This window comes from Crassostrea angulata, chromosome 6, assembly GCF_025612915.1.
Source record: "Crassostrea angulata isolate pt1a10 chromosome 6, ASM2561291v2, whole genome shotgun sequence".
Lineage (NCBI taxonomy): Eukaryota > Metazoa > Mollusca > Bivalvia > Ostreida > Ostreidae > Magallana > Magallana angulata.
In genome coordinates this window covers 48312895-48340437 of record NC_069116.1, presented here as the reverse complement: position 1 = coordinate 48340437, position 27543 = coordinate 48312895, and the positions used below count along the sequence as shown (strand labels likewise).

Sequence of the window (27543 nt, the reverse complement as noted above, 5' to 3'; positions counted from 1 at the left end):
TTAACCGCCTTGGTATAATCAGTTGCCTATTAGAAATATAACCTTATAAATAATGCAATGTCATAAAGAGATAACTTCAGCACTTTAAAAGTAAATATACTTTTAATTTCTAAAAGAATATTTCCAAAAAATCATAAAAAAGTAAGCATTCCTTTCTCAAATAGAAACGTGGTATGCCTAGAGTATTAATGTTCTACGTTCATTGAGCAAAGCGAGATAACTCTTTCCAAATCACTTTTTCAACTTTTAAAAAGTTGCAATATTCACACCCTTAATACTCCTATAAGAAGTCAAAAAATGGCCCTACGGACCATAATTTTTAAATTGTACTATTTACTTAAAACTTAAAACCGAAAAAATTTTAAAAATCGGATGAAAAATAAAAAAGATACAGCTAAAGGGTTGTTTTTAGCTTTGACCCCTCTAGATCCCTTATCTTTCAAATTTTTATCTCAAAATATTTTCAAATCTGAAAATCAGGGTCCCTCAATATGAATATTAAATATGGAAATATTTACTTGAAAACTGTTTGAGAAAAAGTGGCACGCATGAATTCAGTTTAACATTAAAACACCCATAGACGATTTTTTATCAACTTATAAAACCGGAAGTTCTCAATGGTTTCAAACGAAACTTTAAATATATGATTATTATGACAGTTTTAACATTTTCCATTCCTCATTTAAAAAATTTGGTGGTTATTTCAATTTTCAGTTTTTTCATCACCCCTTTTTTCATAGTTTGAAGTCTAATATCTCAAAAACAGCAAGAGATACAAAAAAGTTGTCGCTTACGATTTTGTATATCATACTATGAAGTATCTTAATCCAAAATTTCTTAGTTAATAATGAAAAAAATAAAATAGATACAAAGGTCCTTTTAATATTTTTTGTTTTTTGCATGTGTAAACCGGAAGTATATAGACCGGAAGTCCAAAAAGGGACATACGGGAGAACTAAACAATTGCTAAAAGAAGCTAACATTAAATTTTGATTTTTCTATTCCGTTTTCAAAAAATCCATGACGAAACTTTGTCGAGAAGAATAATAATAATAAAACAGAACGAAAACAATAGGTCTTTTCGACCGAAAGTCGAAAAGCCCTAATTATAATCAAAGTTTCATGTTACATGTTTGCGGTAGGTGCTAGCACGATAAAAGAATGTCCTGAGTTGAGGCATCCGATGATTATTTAAAAGAATATTCACATGAGTTTTAAACACTTTAGATTATATTCTATCGGTCACATATTAATCACTTCTGTAGTTTTTCTACATGTTCGTTTCATTGTGGAAGCGAAGTCGTTGCTGCCCCCCCCCTCCCCCTTCTTCCGCCCCGCTGACAGGAGCTCGCGCTGTATTTTATTTTTTTTTTTTGATTGGCGAAACGATATCAAGATCTGTCGAAAATCATTTTTGGTGGCTTCTTCTTATGTATAACAATTTGTTTCACTTTCCCACCCATTTGTTTATTCGGTCAGTCTGTGTTAATTCATGTATTTATTAATGTTACTTAAACACGTGGTAGTGTTTGTTTATTCTTTACATCTATTGGTTGTTATTATTGTCACCTAGTCAGGTGACAATATTGATATTCATAGCACGGGCTATGAATGACCGTGAAAGTTATTGTGTACTAGTAAAGCCATTCGAAGGCTCTTTTTCGTGCAGTCAAGACACGTTTTGTCATGGACGACTCTGGCGACGAAATTTCCTTATTAGAAAAAGGCGAAACCAACCAAACTCAAAAAGAAGCTGCTGGAAATCCTCCACTGGATATTGCTGATGTGGTGAAGCTCGTCACGGGCGTTTTGCAGACCCAATTTCAAAATTTAGCAGGTCAGCTCAAAGCAGAACAGTCGGAGTCTATCACTAAAAAATTAAAAGAAAATTCTATTTTGAAAATTAAATCTGAAGGGAATCGTGCACAGTACGAATTTAATGCCGAGATTCTCGAGGGTCTATATAAACTAGAAACAAGAGCTTTTGACACTAAAGATAGCGACTCAGTTACTATCATAGGAGATTTGCGGAAAAAATTAAAAACGCGCCAGAAACATATTCGAATCGCCGATTCCTCTCCAGCCAGGTGGAAAACAGTAAATGAATACCAGTCAAGAGAAATTGCGGACAACTCGGATGACGAGAAGAAAAATTCGAAGTGCGGAAAACCGCGCCCTCCGACAACAAAAACAAGGGCAGAACAGGCGTTTTCACCCATATGGCACCTACAAGACTCCCCCAGCGGCGGCGGCAGGCTCGGCAGCCCAGCTTAGTTCTTCTGTGCCTTCTGCTACTTCGTTTCAGCCATTCACATACCAGCAACAGCCCTTTCGTGGCAAATCCGCACGGCGTCAACCACAGCCCAGTGACGTGTGCTTTAACTGTTTTTCCACAGGACACTGGAAAACCAACTGTCCCAAAAACAAGTCACAAAGTCAATGATAAGTATAAAGGTTATAATGGCAATTCTACTATTGCTGGCCAGGTGAAATGCTTTCAGAACAATTATTTAAACCAAAGTTCATTGATAAAACACAATTTGAAAAGAAATATTGGTAAATGGAGAGAAACTGGTACAAATCCATTCATTTTGAAAGTTATTGAATCTGGCTATGAAATTCCTTTCGTTTCAAATCCACCTACAATGTGTTTTCGTAATAACAAATCTGCCATTCACAATGTTGAATTTGTTTCTTCAGAAATTTCAGACTTGCTGAAATATAAACGTATTATAGAAGTTCCTTTTCAGCCGTTTGTGTGCAGTCCCCTGAGTGTCGCAGAAAATAAAAACAAAAAGAGGTTGATTCTTGATCTCAGTAGGTTAAATAAGTACGTAAAGTATGAAAAAATAAAGTTTTAAGTCTAAAAGACGGCATTAGATTATTTCGAAAAGAGTTTTTATTGCATAAAATTTGATCTGAAATCAGGATACCATCATATAGATATAGCTGAAGAATATCAGAATTATCTAGGGTTTCAGTGGGATAATAAATATTACTGCTTTACAGTTCTGCCATTTGGTCTTTCATCAGCTCCATTTATTTTTACTAAATGTTTAAGTTTTTGAGAAAAAGTGGTATAATGATTGTATTGTATCTAGATGATGGGTTAGCATTTGCTTCAACTGAGAGTCAATGTATTTTAGATTCTAATTTCATTCAGAAAACATTGTCAGAAACTGGACTGGTGGTCAATATAGACAAATCAAAGTTTATTCCAACGCAAATTATTGAATGGTTAGGTTTAACATGGAATTCAAATTCATTTTCCATTTCAGTTCCGGATAGACGAATAGAAGACGCTGTTTGTTGTTTGAAGAAAGTTATTGGTCGTTTCCCAGATAAAACAGCGAGAGAACTGGCACAAGTAGTTGGAAAAATCATTTCCATGACACCAGTAATGGGTAACATGTGTAATACAATGACACCATTTTCTTCTATGGAAATAGCTGTAAAAGAATTATGGGACTCAAAATTATTATTCAAACATAGAGATCAAGTTTTTGAAGAATTGAATTTCTGGATAAAATGTATTCCTTGTAAAAATACAAGATTTTTACATTCTGTTAAGAGAAAAAATGTAATCATTTATTCAGATGCAAGCAACTCAACATCAAGTGCATATACAGTCGAAGTTAATTCTAAGGTGTTCCATTTGATGTGGAAAGATGATGAGAAAAATATGAGTTCGACATGGAGAGAGTTGAAGGCCATAGAATTGGCGTTGGCATCTTTTAAGAATGAATTACAAGAAACGACAGTGAAGTGGTTTACTGATAACCAAAGTTGTGAGAAAATAGTACACTCTGGTAGCATGAAGCACCATTTACAAGTTATAGCATATAATATTTTCAAAATGTGCGCCGATAGCAAAATTTCACTTGATGTTCAGTGGATTCCGAGATCAGAAAACGACAAAGCAGATTTTCTTAGTAAAATCATAGATCATGATGATTGGGAAGTTACTGTAGAATTTTTTGATTTTGTTAGTTTAATGTTCGGACCATTCACTGTAGACAGATTTGCAAATTCTAATAATCGTAAATTGCTTAGATACAACTCAAAATTCTGGAATCCTGAATCAGAGGCTGTAGACTGTTTTACAAAAAATTGGGAGGGGGAGAATAATTGGCTAGTTCCTCCCATTCATTTAATAGTCTCTTCCATAAAACATTTACTAAATTGTAAGGCCTACGGTGTTCTTGTAGTACCAAACTGGCCGTCTGCTGTTTTTTGGCCAAAGTTATTTGATGAAAATTTATATTATAAGACTTATGTGAAAGACGTGTTATTGTTTAAAGATACAAGGGAGATAATCATTCAAGGTCAGAACAAAAACTGCTTATTTGGTTCTATATTTTTCGTTTCTGGAATACTTGTGGTACGATTGGATGTTACTTATTTGTAATGAATGAAGGTGTATTGCAGATGACATGGGTCCTGGTACATCTTATTTTAAATTATGGTTCTTGCTTATATGTGGCGAATACGAATTGTTGATGTATTGCAGTTGAATAATGGTCCTGATACATCAGAGGGTGTATTGCAGATGATGAAGGTCCTGATACACCACAAATATTGTAATTTGAAATGAAGATATTGATGTTCTGTTTGTACAAACACATTTTTCAGATATATTTAAAGTGGGCAGATGGATGGGCATTAACAACGAAAGTAAAGATCGCCGTCTTGAGGAACTCGCATCAGAACTACCTCGATATTGTATAACATCCAAGGCTGACAACACAGCAAAACAATACAGGTACGCTTTTAACACCTTTTGCAAATGGTGTAACAGCTTTAATCCTGTGATTACTCCTCTTCCTGCTTCGGAAACCAACGTTGCATTGTATATCATTCATTTGGCAAAGCAATACAAATCATCGGGCAAAATTCATTCAGCTGCGCATGCTATTAGCTGGGCACATAGCCTAGCAGGCTATGTAGACCCATGTGATTCTATCCTCGTCAAAATATTAAGGAGGGGGCAATCAGAGAAACATCAAAACCTGTGACCAAAAAAGAACCTATTACGCCAGAACATTTGAAGGCCCTGGTTTCTACATTTGGAAAGAATGACAAATTGTATAATTTGAGAACGTTGTGTATGTGTTTTTTAGGTTTTGCTGGGTTCCTGAGATTCTCAGAAATTGTAAATATTCGTTATTTAGATATATGTTTACAGAATAATTGTGTGGAAATTAACATTGTTAAAAGCAAGACAGATGTGTATAAAACTGGTCAAAAAGTTTGTATAGCTAGAATATTCTGTGACACATGTCCTGTAAATATCTTAGAAAAGTTCTTAAGATTGTCAAATGCTGACATGCATTCTTCTCAATACTTGTTTAGATCGGTGTCTTTTTATAAAAAGTCTAATACGGATAATCGTCCGATTTCATATACAAGAGCAAGGGAGATAATATTGGACGCACTAGAAAAGATTGGTTTAGAGAAGTCAAAATTTGGTGTACATAGTTTAAGATCGGGCGGTGCTACTTCTGCAGCAGCCGCAGGGGTTTGTGATAGACTGTTTAAAAAGCATGGGCGGTGGCGGTCGGATAGGGCAAAAGATGGCTATGTGAAGGAAAATTTATCTGCAAAACTTAAAGTCACAAAAAATCTTGGCATTTAGCGAGTTTTTCTTTTCTTCTTTATCTTCGAATTAATTAAAACTGCACTTTCAGAGCGCTTCACATCCTACTCACGAGTTTGTGTTTATTTCATAAATATTTTATGTTCGTTTGAGTGAAACGAATAAGAACATAAATGTATTTATTAATGTTACTTAAACACGTGGTAGTGTTTGTTTATTCTTTACATCTATTGGTTGTTATTATTGTCACCTAGTCAGGTGACAATATTGATATTCATAGCACGGGCTATGAATGACCGTGAAAGTTATTGTGTACTAGTAAAGCCATTCGAAGGCTCTTTTTCGTGCAGTCATTTAAGTCCCACCCACCCGCCCTTTGCTTCATATTGTATAATATATAGATGTATCCACTGTCTAAAATTTGCAATTTTATTTTGTAGATGTGGAAGATTTGGTTTAGAAGGAAAGAAATTTTTGTTATATTGAAATTAATTAAAACTGCACTTTCAGAGCGCTTCACATCCTACTCACGAGTTTGTGTTTATTTCATAAATATTTTATGTTCGTTTGAGTGAAACGAATAAGAACATAAAACCGCCACGTGCGACCGAGAATCTTGTGTCGCTTCAGCGCACACAGCTCAGAACATAAATAGCTCCGGGTCATCAATTGTTATGTTAATTGAGTAACAATTGGAATGGTGCTTTTACTACATAAAATAATAAATGAAAAAAATCATCCAGAAAAAATGTTACCGTAACTCAATAGTCAATACCAAAAATAAAATCCGCATGATTACAAACTGAAATCGGGTTTTCAGTATTCGGCGGGATTTGAGTTTTCTTCTAACATTAGTATTTTTATTGGTTTCAGAAAATACGATGTAAAAATACAAACAGTTAATAAATCTGATATCATTTACATTGGTAATGTTGAAAAATATTTAAAATTAAATTAGTCACATTCGTTAGAAAACAATGTTATACAAACATCCGTTAATTTTTTTCCTATGTTGTATCATTCGCGTAAATGAATATGTTCTGGACATATCCATGCACCTCAGAAAAAATTCAAATGATTAAACAAAAAAGAAAGTTGTAATTACTATTTCGGATTTTTTTTTTCAAAGTAATTACATTGTATTGAAAAGAACAAGAAATAAAAATGATTTAATTTTTTGACCCAATCTTCGTACATATTACCGGCGCTCCTTACATGTACATGTATAACGGCGTACAGTGTATAGATTATCATTATCTATTTGAATTAAGTACCATACGTAAAGATTCCCATAATAATTAATTGCATGACTGTGTACATTGTAGGCAAATCCCTGTGCGTTAATTACTTTTAAGACCTCTTGTTTTCCGTTAACAGTGGTTTAAATAATTAAAATAATTACTTGTAAAAATATCTATAATCGGGATTCCAAAGAACTTACTTCCTGCAATTCATAGAAATGATCAGTATGTTTTCTTTCTATGTTTACATTTAATTTTGTTCAAATAATTATTAATTTTCTATCATTTAAATTGTGTGCTTCATCAAATACTGATTCCGATTACATTGAAGTCATTAATTTTTCCATTGGCTATTGACAAAAAAAGAGACGCTTGACCATCCAATGAAAACAAATACACAGAGTTTGATTGACAGGTTCAGCCAGGTGCAGGTCTAACCCGATGTCCGAAGTTATTTGTGCCGCTTGTACAAAGCCGAATGGTCTTAGTAAGAGTTATCGATGTAAATAAATAATAAAAAAAAGACATGTTTATCAAAACATGCTCGTGTAAGTCAAAGTTGATTAAGGCTCTTTCCAACAGAAATCATGTTTTGCTAATTGTATTTAATATTTTTTATGTATAGCGAATTTCAATATCGCACAGTCATTTTACCGGTAACGAATCAATATGCGGTTTCGTCGTGCATGCAACTATTATTATCGGAATTCCAAATGTTTTTATTTTATGTTTAAATTGCGTTTCTTTGTCCTTCTAAACTGTAGTATCAAACTTCCGAAAATATAAAGGAAGTAATTTCAACACCCCCTCCATTTTCCTAGTTTTGAGAATTCGTTTCCCAGTATCGAATTAAGCGCCCTTTATCACTTCTGACCGAATATTTTGAGGCAACTTAATTTCAAAAATATACTAGAGGTACATGTTAATGGACTTATAAATGAAGAAGGAAAAACAATTGTGGGAATATGTCATTTAAACAAATAATATGATCGTTATTTTTATCATACTGTTTTCCCGTCAAATTAAAACTGGACTTGAACAGTTTTCATTTGCGTTACTTTATGATATTGAATTTTCATTAAAACACTTTATAATAGTAATTGATGATAAGTAGTTGCCATTTTCCTTTGTTTTTCCCGTATGTCTATCAATATATGCAGCCAAATAATACTTCTGTCGCAATGAACCGAAACTAGGAAAACTACACGTGGTTCTATTTGAGTCGTAATTTCATTCAAAGCTCCATTATTATTTGATATGATGCATTATCTTTTAAAATGAATTATATTTACTAATTATCCACTAAATAAGGATCAATAACAAACTTATTTTCATAGTTAGGCTTAATTGTTTTCACACTTTCGTTTGTTCTGCTTTGAACTTCCGGCAGCTCATATCTGGGTCACATTTTTAATTTGTAAACAATTCGGTAAATAATCGTGCAAATGGTTAACAACATCACGCACTGTTAGAATATTTATTTCTGTTTTATAATTACCTAGCTAGGATTTTTTAAAACCTCAACTTCGTCTTCCACTAGTAATTTTTCTAAAAATTATTCGATACTGGCAAAAATTCGTTACCGGTAAAACGACTGGACCAGTACTGAAACATCGTATAAAAAAGTTATATTTACATGTACTCTGTAACTAGTCGTCTTTTAATACATATACCTTTCTTTTGTTTGTTAAAAATAAATTCAATTTTGTAAAAAGATAAGTATATTATTTCCTCTAGATTTTTTTTCCATGAAAATACCTACAAAAGAGTTTTGCCAATTACAAACAGTTTAAAGTACATGTAATGTAAAACACGGGCGCCAATTTGAAACAAATTGTCAGAGAGATCCGAATGAAATCTGATGAACGTTTCACATGGTTCTCGCACGCTTTGCTCGAAACGATTTACACGCTTTGTCCGAAACTCTGCACGCTTTGTCCGAAACGCTAAACGGTTTACACGAAACGCTTCACAATTCACACGAAACGGTTAACACGAAACGTTTCTTGCACGTAAGTCGCACGCTTTTTTGGTGTAGTAGTACGTTTCAGGGTCTGTAAATTTTGTCAGCACGCAACAATTGTAAATTGTACATTGTTTTCAAAAATTTAGAAATATTTAAATAAAGAAGTTATCTAAGAGAAAAGGTTACGTGTTTCGTAAACGGGTTCGGTTTTAAAAAAAAAAACCACAATTCCTGACATGACCCATGAGTACATACTGTTTACAACAATGTTTGCTACCCTCTGAAAATTTAACTCGCCATTAAATATTTCATTTTTTAAATAATGTTTGTTACGATTACATAAACTAAAACATTTTCTTATTTTCTTTTTCAATACACGTTTTATATGCAGGCTTTCAATCACAACACGTTTTTATAACAAAAACAGAACTGAAAGTTTAGTAATTATAATCGTTTAACACCACATCACATATTTTTTCAACTCGCAGCAACAACGGAAGACCTACTCGTGGCTTTGCCACGAGCTCTGCTCTAGTTGTGTTTTATTTTTGTTTAGAACTGCAATGGGTTTTTTTTTAAATTTCTGTATCCGCTTTCAATTATCCATGTAGAACAAGATATGTCACGTTTGTACATGTATGTATATGATGTGAATGTGGAAAATTCAATTAAAGAAAGATAAAAAACGAAGTCATCATCAACGTGTTGCATATTGCATACAGAAAGTCGGAAAGGGGGTGGCTTTGCAGTTTTGCAGTGTACTTGACGGTTCGGTATAAATCTGATTAGTTTATTTTAGGCAAAATACATCCGTCAGGTAAACAGCATTCGGTCTGATATATATTGTTAGTGAATGATTGCAACATTGCATCCTCCAATTATTTGATTATAAGTGAAGCCATTAATCATTACCTTTTGATTAAAGTAGAGTTTTCTGCTTAGGTATATTAAGAAAACAATTTAGGAACTTCAATTTCAGAACATTGAACAACGCAAAACGTTTTGTGACCTTTGCTGTAGGTTGAAATAAACAAAAATTGGTCTCTGCAATTATTTTTTTCTCAAACAAGTATTTGATGCCATGCTAATACAATGAAAATATTATTATAGTGATCAAAATCTATTACAATTAACCACTCGTACATGTACCTATAGTCATAAATATGTTTCAATGCAACTAAAACTATAAGACACTAAAAGATACTATAGTGTAAATTTTTAAGTTTACAAGTAAAAAAAAAATGAATTTATAAGGAGCCCCCTCCCTCCCCCCCCCCCTCCCCCCGGGATCTCTGTGTTTATCTTGAAGTTTTCCTTTTTTTTTCTTCTTTTCGCTTGTCCTGATTTCGGATTAGTCTGCCCTATTTCCTTTAAAAAACGATACTATATGCCTGTACTTAACTACATAATGGCAGCGATGCAGAGTTTGAAATTAAACTTATCAAACACTTTGTGTAACGTTAGCGCAATCGTGATAAATCCAAAATTCCGAATTTACTCGCGAGGTGCTGTCTTCAGTGTACCTGTCAAATCTTTCACATGCTTTCGCTGCCCCTCCCCACCCCCACACCCCGGACACTTCACATTAATGCTAAATGTATCCCTTTAACTTTTTTTAATAGTATTTCTATGAAGTTTATAAGTGAGGTCAAAATTCTATGAGGGTCAGTTTTCAACGTGTGGGGGGTCGTAGATCTACAGGTCTGGAATGGTATTCTATTGTAGAAAAAGGACCCTACTTGTCATAGAATACTGACCCTGGGTCAGTTTTCTCCGTAGAAATTTGACCCCCGGGTCAATATTCTACGGGGGTCACTTTTCGTCGTTACACCGGCGTCGTTTAGCTTGTAATAAAACAACGTTCTGGAGATCTAGGAAAATCGGGAAACTGTCCTATAACTAGCGTATCAAGTAGTAAATGAGTTCTTACGTATCTTTTTTAGAATCTGTTTTAAGTTGAAGATCAATTGATAGCGACCTGTCAAATATTTTTTAAAGAGGAATACAACTTAATCGATAGTTTTTTTTAAAGAAAAAAATTATGTGTCCATATCTGTCTTTATATTAATGAATCGTAAAATACGCATTAGCAGATGTCAGATCTACATAAGTTTTGAAGATTCGATGCTTTTTATAGACAAAGTGTTAACGTTCAAAAGTATTGGATTTCTCTAAATCAGAGGGAGATATGCAATTATAAAGTTCATAAGCAACAAAAAGGAAAGGAAAATATTCCGTTTTGTTTCAGTGCGATACCACTTTGTAATTGTTTACGTAATATTGCAATCTTAGATCGGAAGGTAAGAAGTACAAATATGTTTCTAATGTACAATTTACACCCGTGTTGCATGCTTCTATTGTCTTTTAAGAAAGTTAAAACATGCGTTTATTTTTACGCCTGAATGTTTGTAATTTTGTAACAGGAATCAAACATTGCCTTCATAGTTATTGCAACTTTATATATACACTGGATATATACACTGGATATATATATATATATATATATATATATATATATATATATATATATATATATATATATATATATATAGAGAGAGAGAAATTCACCTTGTTTGACCTCCGCTCCGGCCGGGGCTTGAACAAACGACCCTTTTAACCCATTCTCCTAGCAGTGAGCTAGGCACACTAACCACTAGGCCATCTTAAATGTTTTCTCGAATTTCCACAAAAATTTTTCTTAAACAATTGAGTGAAAACATTATTTTATTTTGTTACTTACATCTACAAATACTTAATTATAATAAATGTATAAAAACTACTAAAAAATGTTTGAGTTAAATGATTTTATCCTGTTTGTTTTTTAATTTATAGTTTTAATGAACTTAAAATGAGCTAAAAAGACTTATATATTGAATACAGCTGGTGTACCAAATGTTTCCAGAAGCTGTCCCTCTTTAAGTTAACATACAGCATACATCCTTGTCAAGCAACAAATCATTATCTAATATAATGAATCATAAGACATTGCCTTTATACTGTGTTAAAAGCTTTCAAATTACTAGAATCTATAAAGCTTTTAACCAATTTAATTTCCGTCTGTTTACATGAGTTCATAGTTTAAAAGGTTACAAATTTTATTTAAAACATGTGATACATAACTCAGTATAGAGTACCAGAGCTATCGATACAGACACATATGACAACTTGTTGATAAACTCCCAATTTGGAAATTTGTGCCTGCATTCTACACCTGGTTGCATTACGTCATTGACGAATACGGCACAGTGCTACAAGAGTCACAGAGTTCATTATGTTAGTTATCATTACATGTACCGCAATTCATTGCGCAGTATCTAGATCAAAATAGTGTGTATGACCTGATATTGAACAGACGCAAGACTCAGAACATTTTTTTTCAATATTTGTTAACATTCAAGATAGGTTTATGTGTATGTTTTTACAGATAAACTATTGTTTTGGAAAGACAAAAAGATGCAAAATTAAAATATGCGTTGATTTTAATCATCTATTTTCTTACCTGAATTATAGGTTTCATAGTGTTTTTAAAAAGATACCAGGCAAAGAGGTGATCGTCATTAAAATGTTTAAATTTTTTTTACTCCAGAATGAAACTTGGTTAAATGTATATATGAGATTCCTCGACAGGTCTGTGTATGGTCTATGGTAATCGGGTGACCCTTAAAGCCTGCTGGCATTTTGTTTATTGTTCTAAACGATGTCAAAGGGGTTCCTGAGTTTTTTAGGAAAGGAAGTGTTCCTTTAAAACGACAAGCTTGCAATTAAACATTTTGCAGTTATGGGTCAACATATTAGGACTTATCCATGAAGCTTGGAAAAAACTTAATGGATAGAATACACAACTATTTCAAAAACTCGGTCTACAATCTTTCATATATCATTGTATAAAAGTAACGAAACTTAACAGTCCCAAATCAAAAGTATTTTTCATATTCGAAGATGAAATTAGTCTGAATGCAATATGATACTGTTTTGTCTTCGTTTTAAAACTAGTCGATGTGTTGTTAACAATTCTTTTATGCTTTTGGTCGATAGTTTGCAATCTTGTTAATGTTAACAATTCTTTTATGCTTTTGGTCGATAGTTTGCAATCTTGTTAATTTGTTGATTACTCAGATCAAAGGCTAATACGAATGTGAAATGTGTAGTTAGATATTTGCCAAATACCTAACAAATTTATTATTAAGTTGAGAAGTGATCTGCATGAAGTATGTCGAGCATACCAATTTACTAACATAAGGATGCATAAATTAGATGCAATTATGTCACATCCTATTTTATACCCCCATAAAGAATTATGATTATTCGTCTGTGGAATGTCTAAGTACATGCACTTAATCTTTATCTTTACGGGTTAAACGAACCTCTACAAAACAATTAGGAGTTCAGTGAAGCGTTTAACTGCCATGTGGGAGTTATATGAATCCAAAAGACAAATGTATTATTTGGTGAAAAAAAATTAATTCCTTAAAAGCATTATTATGAAATCTACTTTTTTTAATATGTTAATATATTTTATATTTCTTATTGCCAGCCATACATGCATTAACGTTTCTAGTTCAATTCCTTGTTCTGCAACATGCATATATATGTTTATCCCACTTTTTATCTAATGGGACTGAATGGAATGAAACAAACGGCTTAAATTTTACAGATGCAACACCAAAAAAAAGAAAAAAAACTTTACAAAACATGTTAATCACAATTTCACATGTAACAATTAAAATATGGAGCATAAAAACGTAGAGTTCTTACAGACGTACTCAAGTTACAAAGCCCAGTAATACCCACTTAAAAGTAAAAAAAAATTGCATACAATTATTTTTATTATCTTTATAAATACAAGTATAATGTTAATTATGCATATTTCAGATGCAAATATGTCACGTCGTATTTCATATCCCCGTAAAGAAAAATAATCAATCGTCTTTGGGTGTCTTAGTATATATTTACTTTATCAGTATCTTTTCAAAATAAATGGACCTCTTCAAAACAACTCAAAGTTCAGTATAGCTTTTAACTTTCCGCTGGGGACCTACATGTATATGAAGGACAAATGTATTATTTGTTTAAAAAAAGAGAGGGTTCTTATGAAACATTATAAATAAATTAACATTTTTTAGATTTAATATACTATCCTTTCGTATTGTAAGACAATAGATATGTTCTAGTTCTTTTACTTGTTTTGCAACATGTTTATCCCACTTAGCATCTAATGGTTCGAAATTGAATGTAACAAAAAGTTTCCTGCTCAGTACGTGACATGCCAAATGGAATAAGGCACTCTATGTAAAGTAATAAAAATAAAATGCCAAAAGTACACTCTTATCTGAAACTAAACGAGACTCTCATGAAAAGTGTTCTTGTAGAATGCTAAAATAGACTGTTTTCGATTAAACAGCTGTCTTTGTTGTATTCTCCCTCGGGAAAACTTTTATCACTGCGTATCACAGCAATTCATATTATATATAGGCTAACCTTGCACAATATGAGAATAAGGAAGCAATTGAAATGACAAATCTTCCTTTTTCTTAATTTCTTCTTCCGTATAAATTATGTGGAATATAAAACAACTCAATCCCGGTTAGATTTTATTAAGGACCGGAGGACAAAATGTATACAGTTTTCTTTCTAGCCGCAGTATCTGCCTCATTAATTCTTGGAACATTTCAGCAGTGTTGCGTTCCTACTCAGCTACAGACATTTGCAGACGGACTGACATCATTATCTGAAAATCGAACAGGCCCTTCTTTACGAGTGCACGTGAGACCAAGAATCGTTGATGATTGTATCAACCAAAACAATCTACTTCTCTCTCTCTCTTTTTCTATTTCTCTCTCTCTCTCTCTCTCTCTCTCTCTCTCCTGGTTCATGTATTTTTTTAATATCTCAAATATTGTTTTGTTGCTTCTACTTTCAAAATTATATTATATTTGTTAAATTAAAATCATGTTCAAATGTCAAAAAACATAAGACATAAACGTTTGGGTTTTTTGAATTTTAGAATGAAACATACGATGCTTTGAAAAAGCGAAGAGCCTTCCAGTATTATGGTGCTCAAAAAGGCGAAAACTTCAATATCATATATGATTATAAAACTGTAAGTTGATATTTTATTTTTACTGTTTTAGTGATTTTTTTAAACAGATTATATAACGATATTGAACATAGGTACTATTTTAATTTTACTTCGGATTAATGTCTGGAATGTAAGTGCATGTGAATCGAAATAAATGAAACTAAAAAAAAATGCACCAAAAATGGGGTCAAAATAAATAATCTAACGTAACTTCATCTTATGTAATTTCAGAATACATCATACAAATGGACGAAAGAGGAATGTGTCGTGTCTTATGCTGGTCAATTTACTGAATATTGCTTCTCAGGTAGACTTTTCACACTTAGTTTAAATTCAACTTTAAGGTATATTTTTGTTTGAGGTATTTTTATACAAAGGTTCCGATCTTCTATTCCACGATTTGGTCATGAGAACCGATTGTATTCACCAACTTGGAGTTAGTTTTCTTGTGTATGCTCTTAGTCGATTAGTTGCTATTTTGAGTTAACAGTTAATTTGTTAATTACTCAGGTCAAAGGCTAATACGAATGTGCAGGTTGTAGTTAGGGTATTTGCCAAATACCTAACAAATTTATTTTAAGTTGAGAAGTGATCTGCATAAAAGTGTGTCATACATACCAATTAAATAACACATATAAACTAAAAGAAATAAATAATAAACAGTATTGAGACGAACTAGTTGAAATTTAATGAAAAATGTGTTTTGTGTAAAGGTGGAAAATTAGTTAGAAAGACGTTTATCCTGATATCATTGAACTGGAAACGTACCTGATTCACATGTACGGCCATCTGTATTTGATAACTCTTGGCAAGAATTGTACGCCTGTCGAAGTGGTACAGATGGACTCAAAACCGTCAAACAATGGTACGTAAAAAAAAAACTAGCAGTTCTATCTCCTTTTGCCCTGTACCAAGTCATAAAACTGTTTAGATTAAGTACAGCACATACTTATTCAACGTTTCGGTTTTCTTTCATAGGTGAAACCACTATGTGGATTTATTATAACATGACTATTGGTATTAAAGATGAATCGGTTTTCATTCCGCCAAAAATGTGCTTTAAAAATGCAAGTATCGTTTTGTGTGGGATTTTTTTAAAATATTTGTGGCATATATTTGTAAAATGTGGCACAAACTCTTTGTAGATTTCTCATTCATTTTGATTTGTTTTAGGGATCCTTGGCAAGAAAACCGCTCAAACTTCCTAATCATCGACCACCTGCTCTCTTTGATGCTTTACATGGAAACTAAATTTTGAAATACCGTTTAATTTTATTTTTAAACAAATCATATTTCTCTCTTTATTTATTTTTTCCTCATTATTAATGTATGTATCAATATTTTTTTTACGTTTTTTACTGATATTTACTAAAGATGACTTTTACGCAGAATTAACAAAACTTCCACTGATAACAATGAAAAACCAATATTATATGTTGAAGACCTTCGATTGTAGTGTTATTTTCACGCTCAAAAAAGTTAGTTAATGTCATTGAACACTTTTTTAAAACTTATGAAAAACCCTTAAAATTTTACACTATCATGAAGATTTTCTTAATTTTGAAAATATTACAAAATTATTAAACTTTTCAAAAATTGAAGTACAGTTAATCATTGGCAGTGGCTCGAGAAAGATCCAAAGCATTATCAAACCCCTACCCGATTTTGATTTCGAAAAAAAAAATTAATAATGGTTTTAAACGTTACATAACGATCCGAATTTGAAAACTCAAATCCTGTAAATAACATTCTCAATGCGATTTGTTTTTCTTATATTTTATTTCGTATTAAATTGTATGATGAATGTCTGTAACATCTTACATGTTCAACAATTATTAAATGTTTTCCTTAGCAAGCATAAGTAAGTAAAATTAAGACAAACAATCCAAAAAAGAAGCATGTCTCAGAAAAATTACCACATCAAATATATTTGCACAATTTCATAAACTATAAGCAAATTAAAGGGTTGTGAAATTCTGTTCAGTTTCACCTGCATAATATTTCAGTTGTATATTTAAGGTGTAGTGTACCTCCTTCTTTTAATTTTTTTTTTCTTTTTAATTTTTTTTATAATGACTTTCATTAAAGTCAATATTAATAGATTCAATTAATGTGAGCGATGTCTAATGATGATATGAAAAAAATAGACATAGTAAATAGAAAAAGCAAACTTTTACATTTGCAGAATAAAATTGTTATTTACACTGTCAATTCATAGTACAAAACATAGTTATGCTTTTTAGTTCATAATAGCACGTTGTTGTAAAGGTCTGGAACCAAAATGTCTTCAATCAGCAAGAGTTATCATTCTTTATCCAAACTATTAAATGTTTTACATACAGTACATGATAAAATGCCATAGTTTCTAATTATTCAGAAAGGTTTTTTTTTTAATTTGAAGAAGATAATAGTAAACTAGATCCACATGTTAGAGAAATGCTTAAAATGCAAATCAGATCGATTTGTTATAACAATACATTAAAGCTGCTTGGTCCGAATTTTTTGTAATTACAGTATCAAATTTTTTTCCATACAAATCATTTATCTTAGAAAGTTATGGACATTCTCCTATTTACACCAGCAGAATCAGTCTCCTTTCAAAGTTAGAAATATTCAAAGTAAATAAAAATAATTTCTTTTTGGGCAAACGAAAAAACAAACCAAAATGCATCACGGGAATGTTTAGAAAAGGAAACCGCTTGGTTTCGCCCCCCGAATGATTGGGGTAATTCAACCCGCACACTATGCATCGATTGTAAAGAAAGCAGACTTTCGAAATATTAGCGAACAAAACGTACACATGTTTTTTTGTAATTTGTCTGATCATATCGACCTTTATTTAAAGCGATGTCAAAGTCGTAATACAACCATACCCGTCTCGTCGTCAGGGGTGAAATTTAACATGAGGCGAAATAACGCGGTACCTTTTAATTTCGTTTGTTTTGTTAGCAAATTTTGTACGTATTTTCCGTCATTGAAATTTGGCATAATTGATGGGTAAAACTACTGCAATGTCTATTATTATACATATACTAAGCATAGCCATCGTTTAAAAGCGTGTATAAAATTTGTTATAAAATCGGACCAAGCAGCTTTAAAGGTATGATCGCAATATAGGGATATTAATCTAGTCTTGAATAAAATATTATATTAGTTTTTTAAATTTGTTTACCCAAATCTGTTCTTTCAGAATAAAAAAAAAACTTTTATTCAATTTTTGACATTTTAATTGTTATTGGTTTTAAATAATGCTCATTAAGACTATTGAGTGTTGACAATTTTTTAGCCACTTTTTATAATGTACATTTATAATACGTTTACCTCTGTGCTATAAAGAGAGAAAATGACTTTTTCCATCTAAGAATTTAAAAAATCAAAGACGTGCTGTTCATGCACTGTTGTAGTTTATACAATTTAGTTAAGATAATTGGAAACAAAAATTAATCTATGGGAAGGGGTAAAGATATTGCCTCATAAAATTTGATCAATGTAACTAGTTCCTTGTAAATGATTTTAAAAACCTTTTGATACTTTTGCTCCCTGCTTAATGTTCCGTTCAAATTTAATATTTTATATATATATACACACTGTGTGTGAATTTTAAAAAATCTCTCCTATCAACATAAACGTTGGTCCAGCACCGCCTTCCTTTTCCCTATATGTCTTAACAATTGTGAATTAACAGAAAAAAAAATCTGCAGAAGTTATCTCTTTTATCAGACGTATATTTCACCTTAAGAGGACGGAATGGTCCTGACCATTTTAAAGACTATATTAATATTTTTGATAAGCTCTGTATAAAAAAATATATAATAATTTTATGCCTGACATGTTAGGGTTTTGTGTTTTTAATTAAACACTTTACAAAACGACATTTCACCCTGATACTTACAATTATGAATGAAAAAATACCGTAAAAAGAAATACAAATTCAAAGCAGAGCAACACGAACCTCTAAATAGATAGAGGTAGGATCAGGTGCCTAGGAGGAGTGAGCATCCTCTGCTGACCGGACGCACCCGCCGTGTGCTCCTTGTCACAATTGGGCATGTCTAATCGAGGTCAATGTCAAAATCGGGAAAATGTCACAATAAGGAAAAAACGAAACGTTGATGATTTGGTTTGTTTGTGATGGTCAAAATACAAACCTTGAGCCAACACGGACCACCTTTACATTAGAGGTGGCTAATGAAATTTTTGAATGTATGTGAAATGTGACAACCTTTCTATGGCCTGCCAAAAATGCACTCTACATTGTTACGAACGGACAAGCTCTGTATTGACACAATGCCTTTAATTCAAATTTCTATGTTCTGTCTTCAGCTGATTTCCAACTAAACAGTCGACAGCTGATTTGCCACGTATTTATACCCTCCACGACACGTGCCAAAAACAAAGAATGAGAAACTTACGATATAAAGTAATGCAAAATTTTCATGATTTCGTAACTGATACGTCTTTTCATTAATAGCACAGATAAAATAAGACAACGACGCTTGACATCAATTACATGAACCCGTGACGTCAAAACATTGCGTGTACTTAATATGATTAACAATTGTGTTGTGACTGATATGTCTCTGGCAACAGTTTGAAATAACACTTAAAATGGCAAAAATGATCTTTGAAAAAACAGCCAGAGCCGTTGAAAAATTATGAATGCATTATTTGTACGCTACATTGTACTCACTTGTAATTTGCTGTTATTGTAATCGAAAGTGTTTTAAATATTTAGCAAGCCAAAGGAAACGTTATTTTAATTAAGTTTTTCTCTTCCATAAGTGTAACGTCATTTCTATCGGCAACTTAAAACAATCCAAAAGCTTTGAGCAAAAATAATCAAAATCGGAAGTGTTTATGATAAACAAGTATTTAGCAAAGGTCAAGGTCTTAGTATGCAACCATAGGTCAAGTTCTATGCATAGTTTAACTACTTAAACCTAAATTTGAAGTCAGTCGTCCCGACAACAAGACTAACAAGAGATGTTTGTGAAACACTTATCCCCCTCGATTGAAACCTCTGCGAGATAAAATGAACGGAAAATCCAATTAATTGGAATTTTTCTAAGTCCAGAGGGGGCATAACTCTGTCAAAAATTGCCCGATCGTACAAAAAATCGAACTTGACCCGAAGCTGTGAGAGAGGGAGTGTTCTGTGTCCGTGGAATTTAAGTTTTCAGGCTGGCAAATTAAGCGCGCTAATGGCGATAGCAACAGAAAATTCATGACTTGATAGGTCTTTGCACCAGAAGTTTATTTTGATTCATAAATGAAAATTAGCAAAAGCCATAGGAATCTAAAGTAATTGAAAGTTCCTGCAAATGTAAAAATTCCGGATATTCTAAGTTTGGCCCGAGTAGAATTTTCTATTAGTTCTTCACCTTTGTCACGTGATGTGGAGGGTATAAATACGACAGCGAATCAGCTTTCGACTGTTTAGTTAGAAATCAGCTGAAGACAGAACATAGAAATTTGAATTAAAGGTAATGTGTCAATACAGAGCTTGTCCGTTCGTAACGATGTAGAGTGCATGTTTTTGGCAGGCCATAGAAAGATTGTCCTCCTGGTATTGCAAGTAAGGTATTGCAGTAGTTTTGGCCTGTCACCAAAGACCTCGGAAAGGTCAGCCATTGGTATCTTCTTAGTGGCTGATTAACCGACGTCCAGACCGCTGTGCTCATTGTCCGTCCTGAATAAGACAGCATACAGTGTACGTAGTAGTTGACGGGCTACCTCACATTCAGTCCGTTCCGAAAAGGCAGCCTACAGTATATGCGGTAACCTGATGATAATCAGACGATTTAGAGGAGTAGTTGACCTCAGTGAATTGTCTCAGTTGGTTTGTACAATCCGACCTGAACAAGGCAGCACCAGAACAACACTCAGATGTCAATTATACATTTATTATACCTTTTTTGTGTTTGTAAATATACCAGATTCCTTAAAATTATTTGTTAATGATGAACCTAGATATATTAGGTTATACCATTCATTTTGGCAATCAATAGAAAATAATGATATTATAAAGAGTGGTTAGACTAAATGTAGCCCAAAGCTCTTGAAAAAGACCGGACATGAAACTCTCCCGTTGCCATTAAATGTAGTTCGGCACGTTACGCAAAAATGCACATCTATATATTATGTCATTTTAAAGTACAAAATTTCATGAAATTCTGTAAAGAGGATCGACTAAAGTTGCACTGAAAACCGTACAATTCTTCATTCAATAGTAGCAAAAAATATGAGTTCACCCATTGGAAAATCCATTTTTAATTATTGAAGTTAAATTAATTTTCGGAATATATGCACAAATAAATCCTCACAAGATAACCTTAAAATGGAGGTAAATTTCTTTTAAAATCATTTCATTGGTATTTTCCTATAACACATATCTACACACCTTTCACCTACAAAGTTTTTCGAAATTCTATACAGCGGTTTCAGAGGAGTTTCCCTTAGGAACAATAAGAATAACCGATTGACTGTCGGACTGTTCAAGTGAAAAACTATCATTTATTTGTCAAATTAAGATATTGGTAACGTTACCATATCAAGATACCTGTTCAGTAGATGTTTAGAAAAGCCCGTAATGTGCATGAAACATGTGAAAACATTATCAGCACAAAGAATAACAACATATTATAAAAGTACCTCTTTTGCTGCAGTAAAAGTAATATCATTGGATACAAAAAAATAAAAATAACTAAGTGCAATATTCTAATACGTGAAAAAAATCATTTTAATGTTTAGAGAAAGTATTAATTTGATAATTTCAAATATCAATTGTACTTCTTGTTTCAAAGGAAAATGAGTATCTTGGAGATATCTTCTCCTGACTTTTTTTCCATAATGAAGATACTAGAAAACCAAAACGTACAATTTATACTTTGGAGATATCTTGTAGTGACATTTTCTGAGATATCAAGGAAATAAATTCAATTTTATGAAATTGTAAAAGTTAATTATATCACGGATGTTGTATGCTTATCCTTATGTTTTGTTATTCCAGACTGTATGATTTGACTATAAGGAAATTCATTCTGCTAAGGAAAATATGATCTTAAAAAATCAATGGTATGTTCGTTGTAATTAACCATCATTCATCGCTTGTTGTGACTTATTGGTCTGAACTTCTGGAGTTTGGTTTGGGTTGGTCCAAATTCATTTTGGAGGCAAACCACTAAAATGGTGGCTATTAGATTGACAAAAAATAAAAAAAAATTGATTAATGTTTTATCCAATGTAATAATTAGAAAATGTTTAGCATAAAATTTTACAGAATACATGGATATGATCTTTGTTATACTTATAATATATCTTGGTCATAGTAAAACCGAAAAAAAGTTAATAAATGACATTCTTAAATTCAAAAGATATGAAATAAAGTGTCAAATTATTTATAGTGAAAACGTGCTGAAGTTATATAATCAAATCAAGCTTTGAAAGATTTAAACTCAGCAAAATATCTAAGTTTTACAGTTAAACCTTTTTGTAGGTACAGAATTCTTGTCGTCAATAATCATTTTTTGCACCTCACTGATGCCACTATTCAATGCAACTTCCAACTTAAATTATCCATTTATGTATAAAAGGGGATTTACCATTCCATCATCCATTCGATGACCTATAATAGCAATCATTTCTTTTTGAAAATGATTTTCCATAATAATTATTCAAACAAGAATTTATAGACCAGTTTACATTCAGAATATTAGACATTTGTACAATACATTAAATGTCATAGTCAGTTCATAATAAATAATTGTATAGCCTTTGTTTTTCAAAATCAATACATAAAGGATATACAGTACCAATTTTCATACCTATTGTTTTTAAGTGATAATATGTACAAAAGTGAGACTTCAATCAAGTAGATTTTACGGACAGATGCTAAATGAAACAAATGTTTACAAACGAATGATCAGACGACATAACCGTTTTAGGTCATTTACTCTAAATCTGGCCTAAAAATGCTTGATTTCCCTGGTTTAAAAACTGGCTTGGTCTCAATATTTGCCTCAACGAAAATGTTGTCCTTAATTTATTTTTTGTATTATCAGTAAATATCTCAAAGCTTCTCGACCAACTTTTCAGTAAAGTATTTTCATAAGTAAAGGATTATAATGATAAAGGTTCTGTAAACAGGATTGTCGATTGTGTAATAGATGAGTATTTTGGCGGTTTTAAATAAGAAAAGATGCAGTAAACATTTCATCGAAAACTCAATCAGAAGCACCCATATTGATATCAAGAGTTTGCTAAACAATTCGATGTCATACGTTAAAAGAGGAAGATTTCAAAACAAAACCGCCCTGAGTTTTTATACTACAAAACAATCATATTTCCGGACGAATGGTCAATAAAACCAACAACCTTGGCCAGTTATTTTCATTCGTAAAGTTTGTTTCTAAGATGTATACAGGTTTTCTTCTCCCTCTCGTTGTGTTCGGGTCATTATTCCAGAAGGCGGTTCTACACTGCTGTATTCCTTCTCAGCTGCAGACGAATATAGACGTCTACCTTCCAGTTGGTAATGGAACACTTCAAACAGTTGTAAGTATTGTTTTTTTATTTATCAACGATTTACTCCTGTTTAAGTGTCTTCATCTACATATGCTTTGAGCTCTTTGTAGGACATTAAGTCTGTTTCAATTTGTCTGCAAAACACAGGATATGGACTGTAACTATGTGGTTATAGATGTTTTTATTGATTAGCATCAGAATTGACGTAAAAAAAAGATGGCGATTCATATTTGTAACATTACTTAATTTTAGAATGTATCGTATGATGCCTTGAGAAAAAGAGAAGCTATTCATGGTTACGCTGATTCGAGTCACGATGAGTTTGATTTCATTGTAGATTATCAAACTGTAAGTTAATTTTCTTTCAATATTTTTTTAAAGAAAATAAATAATACATATAATACCAACAATTAATTTCATTAAAATCATGTTGATTAACATTAAAATCAATTAGATTACATAGTTCACAGAGAACATTTAAAGAATACTTTTTTGTGCAATAGAAAAACCTTTTTAAAGAAATAAAATTTAGAAAATATAAAGTGTGCCAAAATAAAGAAAATACAGACAGTTAGCCAACTAACATACTAAATTTATGTCTCAATTTCAGCAAACGACTTATGAATGGTCGAAAGGAGTGTGCATTGTGTCAAAAATAGATGATGATTTTTCAGAGTTCTGTTTTACAGGTAACCTAATAACATCTTCATTTTAATTAAACTTGATAATAAAGTAATTGCTTCTTTGTTTTTTACAACACAAATCTGCTGCGGCACGGCGTGACTACAGATATCACATGTACATAATATTAATTTACCGAGTAATTTCACCTCTATTTCTTACGCAAAACTATTTTGATTCATAGTTCTATAGAAAATGAAAGGGGTGAAATCTACACGTTCTAGTTCTAGTCAGTTTATCTATCGGTCGAAACTTTCAGCAGCCTAAGGAAAATCACTGACTGCATGAAATACTAGTATTCGTGATGTCCGACTCAAATTCGCATATAAAGACGATTTTGCTATTTCTTTTATCTAACTTACATAAACAATAGTTAAGGTCGTTTTACTTACTCTTAAGGATCAAAAAGTTTTGTTGTTAAATGAAAGATTTAAATATAAACATTTAAATGATTTTTGTACAGATCCATGCGGGTTATGAAGGTAGCAATATTTGCAGAAAGCGGATTATGTATTTTTTCTTTAATGTCGCTACCTGCATATCCAGCATAAATCACGAAAGTAAAGCATTTCATTGTTTAAATAAGTATTTTTTTTCGACGTCGATGTAAATTTTATAATTGTGATTTGTTGCTCTAACTGACGTTGTTTTATTGTTTGCTGTTTTCTAATTTAAAATATTTTTTGTCCGATTCATTTTTCTTTAATAACTTTAATCATGTTTCATTTAAAATTAGAATTACCACTATAATTATTCAAACTAAAAAGAAGTCACCTTTGTTTAGGATGGAAATTGCTTGGAAAATCTTTTATTGGTGTATCTCCTGACATCATTAAAGTAGACGTTTACTCGACCTATGATGATAATGTTTTAACTGTTGGGAGAAACTGTACGCCTGTTCATGTCGTTGAAAATATTTCAATGGATCCAGACATTGGTTAGTTATATCGGTTTTTACCTTTATGTGTATATATAGCGAAAATATTTACTATGCCTGACATTTTAAAAATAGAAAGGATACAGTTTTGAATCTGATCTTTAGGTTTAATAAATTCTCACTAATTGTCTTTTTCCAGATCAATTTGTGATACTTGATTTCTATAACATGACCATGGGAATCAAAGATGAATCGGTTTTCACTCCTCCAAAATTTTGCTTTAAAAAGGCAAGTTTTTTTTAATTTTTTTATTCTTTGTGAATTATAACACAAAATATCACATATTATATCTTGTTTTATTATAGGTGTCGCAAGTAAAAGAAAATGAATCAAAGCTTCCGTTTCATCGAACTGCTTCTATCTTTGGTTCAACATTTGGATGGTTTAATAAAGCAACATGAGCTGCAATTTTCATGTTGAATTTTTTTGTTACGAAAATGTTATTTTCTACTAAAATGACAAAAGATCATGGTTTTTTAATATCTTTTAAATATCTTAGCCCATATTTTTGTGTGAAAAGGCCGTTAAGAAGCCTTAATTGAAGCATAATTGAATTATTGTCGTCCTGTACAAAAATTGATTTGCTACATATTCCTTAGAAGAGAAATAATCTTTCCTCTGGCAAAAATTAATCATTTTTTTAAACTTATTTATCATAAAAGATTAAGTTATATGCAGACTTATCATACTACAATGAAGCAGCTTTTTGCAACAAAATAAAATTGTAAAAAATTACAGATCATATTGCTTTTAGTAAAGATGTGGTATGGAATTTATTAGTTAACAGATGGATTGTATTTATAAATTTTTCACTTCCTTATAATTCCTTTCTGTGTTATTTAGTTTTAGAAAATGAAACAATAATTAATTAATTTGTTTTCATTGAGTAAATACGAGAGAATAAAATGAATAAAAATGATGACATTTGATGTTTTTGATATATTAGGTAATTGTGAAATTTTAGGGAAAAAATATGTCATCAATGTTTCAATAAGCCTTTAACACTTAAGCAAAACTACTACTGTTTCATGTATATACCATGAAATATTAATTTTTATGGAGAAAACTACACAATTTAGATTAACAAAAGAAGAGAATAAAATAAGGAAATATCCTCTAGATTTTCTCCAACCGTCAAAAACCAAAATTACTGGCACGAAGTAAATCTAAATGTTGTTATCAAAATAATCTTTTGATCATAATTAATAATTAGTCGTTTGATTTATTAAATTTCTGTTCAATCAATAGATACTCTTAGAAAGTATTTTACTTCAACTAACAAATGTTTAATGCAGATACAAATTTAATTTCTTCATGTTTTGTTGTTAAAAGAATTTCATTGTAAAGACAAAGAAAATATTCCTTTTGTTTTATTTTGAAACGCATTGAAATGAAATTTTGGTTGATTTTTTTTTCAAATAAAATGCAGAAGTCTGGTATTGTACAAAGACTGATATGATTTTGATAGAAAATAAATACTAAAATACAGTTATCAGACTTTTTTAGAATATAAAATCATTTTTTAGACAGAAAATAAAGCCGTCTGGACTTAGTACAAGTCGACGCCAGGCCTCCTTATATTTGATAGTCTTGCCTAAAATAACTTTACAATTCCATACGTGTTACTATGATAGAAAGCAAACCAGGCGAAAGGTCTTTAGTTTATTAAGTCAATTAAATTTTCAAAAATATCTGTTGTTACATTTTTGATTATTTAACATTAAATGGGTGCATTTACAAGCAATAGCTATCTCCAGACATAAATTAATGTCCTATCTCACCAATATGATTATTAAAAGTAATGAAAAATTCAATTACTTTTTAACAAATGCAAATGTTCGGTATGAAAACACGCTTGATCTAGAACGTCATAAGTAAGTTTACCGATATTATGGCTTTCGTTAGACCGCTTGTCTACTTGTATCGAAATTGTACTTAACGTATACAAAAAGAAACGCTGTTTTATATGTGTTGAAATTGTCATCTGTGCATGCTCACACGGAGAATTACTGACAGGAAAGGCAATTGTAACTGATATCAGCTCATGTTGGCCTTGTTAAAGTCTAAACTTACATTTTTTTTCTTCAAACAACCTTCTTATTCTTCTCTTGATATAAAATGAATTGTGTATACAGATAGTTTGTGTAAGATCATATTTTAGATTGTCAATAAGAACTTAGTATCATGAAATAATTGATATCATGTATATTTCATCTGTACTGGAAGACAATTTACTTAACGAAGTTTAAACCAATTATCATTGAAATTGACATTTGGGGGTGCTGTTTTCTTAGCATTTAAGTTGTAAAATTTTATTAATTCTTTAAAAGTTCAATATCCGGAGTTAAAATTTCCTACATTTTTTTTTGTTTTATAAAATTATTACTACGTATCCGGTAACTTTCGCGATGATCTAATTTTCGGGGGGGTTTTGCGATCCCTTTTAAATCACAAATATTGGAAAAAGCAGAAATTATATCCTGTATTATATCGCACAAAATGTCTGCCGCAAATTAAAAC

General features: G+C 31.7%; 1 protein-coding gene and 1 pseudogene across 1 annotated transcript; both read left to right on the top strand.

Moving 5' to 3' along the window:
- The first annotated feature begins 2101 nt into the window (after positions 1 to 2101).
- LOC128189470 (uncharacterized) lies at positions 2102 to 6106 on the top strand (annotated as a pseudogene).
- A 16990-nt stretch (positions 6107 to 23096) lies between these two features.
- Positions 23097 to 26470, top strand: LOC128190306 (uncharacterized). The gene is made up of 5 exons (XM_052862324.1): positions 23097 to 23435; positions 23658 to 23753; positions 24016 to 24094; positions 24871 to 25023; positions 25163 to 26470. The coding sequence occupies exons 1-5, from the start codon at positions 23235 to 23237 to the stop codon at positions 25264 to 25266; spliced, it is 633 nt and encodes a 210-aa protein (XP_052718284.1). The 5' UTR covers positions 23097 to 23234; the 3' UTR covers positions 25267 to 26470.
- Positions 26471 to 27543: the final 1073 nt, after the last annotated feature.

Excerpts from the sequence above, each read along its gene's own strand:
- LOC128190306 (XM_052862324.1), top strand. The coding sequence starts at position 23,235 with ATGGTCAATAAAACCAACAACCTTGGCCAGTTATTTTCATTCGTAAAG. Across the intron at positions 23,436-23,657 it reads ATGGAACACTTCAAACAGTT|AATGTATCGTATGATGCCTT; the intron begins GTAAGTATTGTT and ends ACTTAATTTTAG. Across the intron at positions 25,024-25,162 it reads TTCAATGGATCCAGACATTG|ATCAATTTGTGATACTTGAT; the intron begins GTTAGTTATATC and ends GTCTTTTTCCAG.